At 38.8% G+C, this 8,407-nt stretch overlaps 1 protein-coding gene across 1 annotated transcript; it reads right to left on the bottom strand.

Moving 5' to 3' along the window:
- Positions 1-1,807: 1,807 nt before the first annotated feature.
- On the bottom strand, positions 1,808-8,358 carry FBXO4 (F-box protein 4; the record flags this gene model as incomplete). The annotated part of the gene is made up of 7 exons (XM_008935970.1): positions 1,808-1,897; positions 3,016-3,191; positions 4,442-4,620; positions 5,128-5,203; positions 6,153-6,373; positions 7,988-8,223; positions 8,323-8,358. Coding segments are annotated over 7 exons (1,014 nt in total), but the record flags the coding sequence as incomplete, so codon positions are not given.
- Positions 8,359-8,407: the final 49 nt, after the last annotated feature.

Here is an 8,407-nt window from a genome sequence, read left to right as displayed (position 1 = left end):
ACGCCTCCCCGTGCTGCCCCGGCCGCACCCTGGGGGGAAGCTATAAGGCAAACTCACCACCTCTGGATGAAGGGCTGTGGGAATCACCCATATGTCAACCTTAATTCGGGGGCTCGGGGTTCAGACCCCAGCATTTCACAAGCTTAGCTGATTTACTGCACTTCTAAACTCAGCAGACTCAGGAATTAAAACAGGAAGACTGCAAATACTAGTCTTTAAAAAAATAATTTATTCCTTATGAAGAAAGCAGAACAAGGTTCTTGCATAAAAGATGTATTTGTAGTAGCTAAGAGCAACAGACTGCTGCATTCATACTTCTGCAGATAGATCATTACAGAATTATGACGACTAGCAGGAAAGTCACACATACCCTGTCAAAAAGTGTGAAATTTTCCCTCAAATATTCATAAATCCTTTTTTTTTGTTTCCTCTCTTTTAAAGGGCGAAGCACGCATACCCTATTAAGAAAAAAAAAAAGGAGAAAATACAGGAGTATCATAGTATAGATTTCCCTTCAAACTCCTGTACGTACTAATTACAAGACATTAAAATGTCCACAAAGTTGAGTTAATTGTACATAAAATGGAAAAAAAAAAGATACTTCCTGTGTCTGTCCTAGTTCATTATATAATGAAAAACGTCTCAAATGTCATGTTTTTGACATAGCTGTGTTGAGCATCACACACAAATACCAGATGGAGGGCTGTTACAGCTGAATGTGTACCATGCAGTCATTTATCTAGATGTCCAGAAAAAATTGTGAGAGTATTGCATTTTCATGCAGAGGGAGAAGGAAAAAAAACCAACAAAACACCAAACCCAAATACATCCATACGCAAGAAATCCAAGGTAACTTTCTGAATATCCATCCAATAACTTAAAGACATTAAAAAGGCAGAAGGCCAAGACTATCCCCAGTGACATCAATATGGAAAATGCAATTCTAGCTCCCAAATGCTGTTTCCCTTTTTATAAAGGGACTTGCAAGTGTGTAGAAATTTTCAGGCCAGGTAGAGCTCACATCTGCAAACAGCCAGAACTACTTGAGTAAGTGACAGGTCCTACGTGTTTGATAAATGCCCTGAAGGAATAATTCAGCAATGAATCATGGTGTCAGAGGTATGCCCAGTTCAAGCTAACAATTTCACTGGAACAGAAAGACAAAGATACCAAATACTTTTGTGGTTAGTTAATAAACAGATCACAAACAAGAAATAACCAATTCATACACAGTAGTTTGCTTCTAAGAATTTTTCTTCTGGGTTGACAATTCTTCCACAGGTGCTAGTTCTTGTCTAGGTATTGCTTCTGGAAAAAATACACTAGAATTTACTCGTTTGAAAGAGATACTGTCTTTCTGACAACCTCCTACCACGCAATGTACAGTGTATTCTCCTTGGCTGGCAACTGTCACTGTCAAGATCTTCACTGAAAATACTTATTAAATGTGTATGCCTGCCATAGATAGGGCTATGCTGATAAAATAATCTAGTGTTAGGTATATTTACAGAAAAGATTAGTTTATCATATCTACTGAGGAAAGATTACACCGTAGAGGCCCCAGCTTGACGGAAAGAAAAAAAAATACCAAACCACTCAGATTGTGCCCTAAAATAATTTCTTCATCAGCTGCTGGAATCCAGGCAATCCTACTTTCACTTCTAATTCAGGACCACATTTGGAAGAACACTAATTATTATGGCACGTGCAGTGAAACATATGAAAGTTTGCCTTTTAAATCTCTCATCGCTTCATCCGAACTGCAGAACACCACAGTTTCCATACTGTAAAACAATGCACAGCTCCATTACTGTGTAGTTTTACAATTTGCTTCTTCCAGGAGCCACTCAATTCCATTTAGTAATCCAGCTAAAGTTGCAGCTACAGTGTCTTGCACCTGTAAAAATAAAAAACTATGTGTTAGAGATACCAGGTAATAGAATCTAACGGCATTTTAGCTCCTCCAGTTCTATCCTTAAAGTCAGAATCAGTGCATTAAAGGTCCCTTGGAGAAAAAAAGGTTTCTGAAGAGTAAGGTACAAAAAGAAACTACTACTTTTTACAGAATTATTTGTAAGACCCATTTTATCTCAATTGTTCCGTTGTTTATTCTAGAACATTATACTGAATTTACAGATGAGACATTTACAGATTGAGACATTCAAGATCAGGCTGGATGAATCTCTGAGTAGCTTGATCTAGGTTTGAGATGTCCCTGCTTATAGCAGGGGAGTTGGACTAGATGACCTTTGGAGGTCCCTTCCAGACCAGACATTCTATGATTCTATGAGAATCTAATTGAAAATTCTAACTCTTAAAGTAGACATGCTACTAGCTTTAAAACTCAAGGCATATTATTAATTGCCAGATTTTGTAATGTATTATAAAGTGATTATTATAAACTGCACGTTTTTTAAAAAAGCATGTAAATGTTTGTCCTCATGAAAACAAAGGAATTAATCTCAAATCAGGATAGTGTGCTTTTTCTGATGAAGTATTAGTCTTTGGCTAGACAACATCACCAAAAATAAATTACATGTGGCTGAGTCATATGGATATATACCATGCTTGCCAAGCATAGAAGAATAGGTTGAGGACTTCAGGTGCCAGGTAGAACACTGATTTGTCAAAAACTCAATACATCATGTCAAGTGAGTGAAAGTTAAGAGTCTCCTGAAAATGGCAGAAAAATCTACCTCGTGTCTAAGGCCTTGGGTCATGATTCAATAAATTTAATTTAAATTAACTAAAGCTTCCTTGCTCCCTTCAAGACCAGCATTTCATCCCTGCTCACATTCTGGCTCCACCTTCAGTTTCTTGTGTGTTCCTGGGCAAATCACTTAGTTACGTTCAGTTAGTCTAAAGATTCATCTCAGAGGGTCAGTGAAACTAAATTCTTCACATATGTGTTGAAAGCTGCACATTGCTTAGGTAGGAACAGTTCAGGAACTACTACAAGCCTAAAGTAAATTTAAGCCACAGAGAAATAGAAAATAAAGGTTTAAAAGGAATTACCATCCAGGGCTGACGTAGCAGATTTAGTTGCAACTGATGTGCCATGTAAACACATGGAATTCTTTCCATACCAGTGTGAGAGACACAAGACAAAACTAGCAGAGGTCTGTTTGCAGGCCCAAGGGCTGGGTCAATCATTGCCAAAATACGAGCCAGTTCCTCTTGACGATCATGCTCTAAGAAACAAGTTTTAATATTAAATATATGCAAATCCCAAGGAGAATGGAGAGTGGGAGGGGGTGACTTTTCCAGTATTTGAGATTTCAGAGGTGAGGAAACAAAAGGCTGGAAGGGCCGTGGCCAAATTCCCTAGTTCTGCTTATCACTAAGCTGGATCATCTACATTCATATCACACAGCTGCTCATGTCACACTAAAAAGATCATAACAGATTCTACAGGCATACTATTCTGGTCTTAAAAGAAGGCTCAGGGGAGACTTTACTGCTCTCAAGCACTACCTGAAAGGAGATTGTAGAGAGGTGGTAGTTGGGTCTCTTCTCCCAAGTAACAAGCAAGTGGCCTCAAGTTGTTCCAGGGAGGTTTAGGCTGGATATCAGGAAAAATGTCTTCACTGAAATGGGTACCAAGCACTGAAACAGGCTGCCCAGGGAAGTGGCTCAATCACCATCCCTGGGTGTGTTTGAAGGTTATGTAGATATGGTGCTAAGTGACATGGTTTAGCAGTGGACTTGGTACAGTTAGGTGAATGGTTGGACTTGATGATCTTAAAGGTCTTTTCCAACGTAAATGATTCTATGATTCTGTGGTTAACATCAGAGCACTTTCCAAGCACCTCACAGAAATCAAAATTGCAACAAACCATTAAGGAACGCTCAACCACTGTACAGCCAGCAGCCCTTCCATACTGACCATACTCTTCTCCTTAGTATATCCCTTTACGTATTTCTACCCTCTTCTCCTCTGAGCTACCCCTTTCCCTCCATTTAAAACTGATGACAGTAGAGACAATCACCCTAACACCTATCTGGACTATCTGCTCATAGGACTACCCGGACTTGGACTAATTGCATCTTTCACTGCAGCTTCCCTGGCAGATGTTGTTTCCAGGCTATTACACCACCACTACTGCATTTCAGGCTTCTTCTACTACCCATGCCCAAGGGTTTTTGCTTGTTTGTTTCTTTTTAATCCATTCATTTCCCACACATAGCTTAAATAGTAACTGTATCAGTACCCACCCTAAATGAAAGATGGGGCCATAACCCCTTACACAGAGATGAGGCTGAGTGTGTCTAGGATTTGGGACCTCTTCAATTGGATAAGCCATGAAGAAAAAGCACAAACAAAGCAGACTTTGGAAGAATCAAAACATGGATTTTGATGCATCACATATTGTTTGCAATCTCTTATGACAGTTGAATCATTCACAAAATATGAGTAAATAAATAAAGATAAACCCCTTACTTTTATGAGCTTCTGCATTAGCAACATAAATGAATCCATCAACTACTTGGCACACTTTTTTCACTTGATCTATTACACTGTAGTGCACGGCTTGCTGATTCCCTACTATGCTGTTCTCCTGGTAGAACATCTTATTCACAGCAACAGCTTGCTCTGCCCTCGCTTTCCTCCTTTCCACACTGAAAGATAGTTCAATATCTCAGTAGTCAGGTTAATCAAGAATGCAAACACTCAGTTTTGAGAGTCTAGGCAGCACAGGAAAGGAAACAGAAAATGGCCTGGGCCAGCAAAAAAAGGTTTAATTTCTCCCCACCCCTTCCCACCAGGCTTCTTTTCTAGTGTACATATGTAGACAGTTAGCAATCTGAATATACATATGAAGACACACCCCAGGATGAGCCTATACAGTGTTTAAAAAGGGAATCAAAGGAATAGAAGCACTTGTTATGTATTTGTCAAACACATTTGCTGTCTGTCAGTTTTGGAAAAGGTTAATTAACTAGAGGTCAAAATTCAGCGACTGGAGAAAGAAAGCAAGAAAAGGGAAGATATGCATTCATATCTTCAGCTTATAAGGGATATTTGTGCATGTGAAAGCATGCATGAAAACTGCATGACAAAAACATGAGCCAAAGTATGAAATAACCAAGAAACTGTATTTTTTTTGGGTGGGGAATAAATCTTACCTGGTGGTTGAATACAGTGTCAGAATATTGAATTTTTGATTGTTATTAAACTGAAAACTGACTCCTGATCCAATTCCTACAGGAAAAAAATGAAACTATGAGATTACAACTATTTGGTTGTCAAATAGGTAGGCTGAAAATTCCAGTGGTGCTATAAAATGGAAATACCCAACCCTAGGTGTTGCTGTTAGTAGTATGTTTACAATTTTATGATGAAATTTTATACATGCTCTAGCTGATCAGACTATTAATTTAATTAAAATTAATTCAATAGCATTAAAGGAAACAAGGAGGCATTTCCATATTTCTTGTACTTAAACTTGAACCTAGAAACCCTAAGTCTAGGCTTCTGTTTATCAGCCCAAACTGGCATAGCAAAAGCTCTAGTCTGTTTATGATAAAGTGCATTGAAAAGGATGTAAGAATCAAAAACTGTAACAACACTAACAAAACATACTTTCACACTTTCTATAAATACAATTTATGAATCCAAATTCTGCTATGCTGAAATAAATATTAGTTAAAAAAGTAAGAAACTTTTGTCTCTGGTTTGGACTGAAGTGAAATTACAGACTTTCAAAACTAGTTTTTAAACATTGATAAAGTTCACCTGCTCCTTTACCTTGTGTAAATGAAATTTACACCATTTAACACCACAAGACTGAACTTTATAAAGCATGACTCTTGACTTCCTGTACAAAAACACGTATTTTTAGCTACCTACTGCAAGCAGCATCTAAAACATTTATCTATTATATCAGCAGGTGTGACATGGTATTTAGGATCAAAATAGAAGTACAAAAAAAAGTTCCTCTGACATTGTGCAAATTTAACCATAAATTTGCTGCAGCTATAATTTTAACCCCAATGTTAATTCCTTTTCTCCTGGATAAATACAAAGAAAGGAAGTATTTTTTTTACCATTATGCTTTTGAGTTTCAAGGGGAGAGAAGCATCCTTTTTCTCCATTTCTCCCTCAATCATTTTTTAAGAAATAAAAAAGCCAAAACTAAAGCCAGCATTACCATGAATTTGTCTTTGAGGTAGGCCAGCTACTAGCAGAATTTCTGGACATGTCATCATCTTTTGCACTAGAGAGTCATCCAGCTCTTCCAAACCTGGCCCAAACATAGCAAAGCGAGGTTCTGCCTGAGTGACCAGCGACTGCAGGAAGGAAGCCACAGCCTCATACCGGGGACGGCTTGATTTCAAACTTCTTCTGCTCTGAGGACAGCTTTTCTTGTACCTGTGTGAAACAGACAAAACTAGAAATTAAATACAACATAGGTCACACACTTCCCCTATTTTTTACTGATACAACTCAAGCATGTCTCAAAGATTAAATAAAGTTCCAGATCAGTGGCTTCAAGCACCAGTAAAAAGCAGGTAAAGGCATCAGTCCTTTCAAAGTTCAAATACTGACTTTTGGACCACTTTAGTGAACTTATATCTATGGATCTCTCAGTTTACTTTAGAAATTAAAATAAAATTACAAATTCCCCCACCTTTGAAGAACACACAGTATTCACAAAATAGAATCAAAGCTGATGAGTCACATACAAAAAATACTTTTTTCAAATAAACTTTTGGGCGCATTTTGAACCTTAGACTGCTTTGCTGTTTATCAGCTATGAAACACGTAACTCCCCCTGAAAAAGACTGTTTTCCCCAGAGGCACAGAGAAGGCATGTTATAAAAGGAGGCAGGTGTTGCCTGCAAGCTTATGTGCTCATTTGATGAAGAAGCTAGATGGCATGGAAAGACTTTGTTGATCGAGTAGTAACAGTCATAGAAGTGGAAGATACCCTGGAGAAGCAGCTTCAGTCTTTGTTTCTCTGGTCATTGCTGCTGAAAAGTCATTTCAAGTGAAACACAAACATGTCCCCCTCCACACACAAACTAAGATGCTTCAGTTGAGATTAGCAAAACCATTAAGTTTTGCTCAAAGACACAAAGGAAATCAGTGACAGGTGGTTTAAAATAGGTGATACTCTCAAGTATCCAGACCTAGAGATTTAAATCCATTGTTTAAAATCAAGTAGCTATTTTGCACTCCAAATCGTGGGTGTGCCTTCCCCTTCCGTAAAGAGGAGAGGAATTCCACAGATTGCAGAAGCTGGCACACTTATCATGAAGCACCAGTTTCATTAATTCATCGTTGGAAAACTTAACTGCAAATTAGAAAACAAAATTACCGAAATTAATTAGGGGAACTGAATGAAGTTTAAAAAAAACCCTATAGAATAATCTGTTTAAGAGTTTTCAATCACCCCAGTCATGCAACCCTGTCAGGCTTTTTGATTATGCTACCTGAAGCCACACTCTGTCTTATGATCCTTGGCCACCTGAATTAAAGCAGTACTACTTGTGATTATGTGCACATGAAAAAAAAAAAAAAAAATTTTTTTCCTAGGCCTTCCAGGTAAGATGAAAAAAAACCCAAAGATGCAGCGTATTTAGTATGTTTTGAAGACTTCTTAGTACTTTTATTAAAATCAGTTGTCATTGTGCTGAGAGCAAAGAACACATTTTTAGCAAGATCACCAGTGCACACAACTTCTGAGAGGACTGTATTCTTGTGGCATAACAAACGTACATTTTACAAAATGCTTTCATTTTTTTATAACATTAGCTTTGATTTTTTTTACATTTTACATTCTTGTACAATTCCAAACAGAAAGAGCTGACCAAACTGACAACAGGAAATTGTATTTCCACTATAAACAATGATTTGAGACATATCAGAAATTAAGCAGTGGCTTACAGCACAGTGTTAGTGCTGTAAACATAAAACATTCCTGTGGGATGTTAGTGTTGCAGAGAGACTGTCAGTCATGTAAGAGAATGTGAAGGTACTTACACTGCCATGTAATCATACAGTGCGTTATCGCTGGCATCTGAAAAGGCTTTATTAAAAACCTCCACATCTGGGAGTGATTTCCAATCAACGGATGTCCAAGAGGGGAGATCCCTCAGGAGAAAATCCCTCCACCCCAACGGATCTTGCACAGCCGCCCTCCAGTAACAACTCGTGCTTCCCAAGTGGCACAAATCTTGGGGCGAAAGGAAGGACATGATGTGCAGCTGCACGCCGATCTGAAAACCGTCGAGAGCAGCGGTTGAAAGAGCCAGGAATTGGGCAGGGAAGATCCAAGAGGAAGGATGCCCGAGCTTCTTCCTCCCCACCTCACTCACCGGCAGCGCCTGCAGGGCGCTTTCCTCCCTCGCGTCCTCCGGGAGCGCTGGACTGCCGCCGCGTTCGCGGCTCCCCCGCGTCCAG

The sequence above is a fragment of the Merops nubicus genome, unplaced genomic scaffold, assembly GCF_000691845.1.
Source record: "Merops nubicus isolate BGI_N331 unplaced genomic scaffold, ASM69184v1 scaffold47392, whole genome shotgun sequence".
Classification (NCBI taxonomy): Eukaryota; Metazoa; Chordata; class Aves; order Coraciiformes; family Meropidae; genus Merops; species Merops nubicus.
The sequence above is the reverse complement of the archived record's forward strand: the minus strand, read 5'-3'. Positions and strand labels throughout refer to the sequence as shown.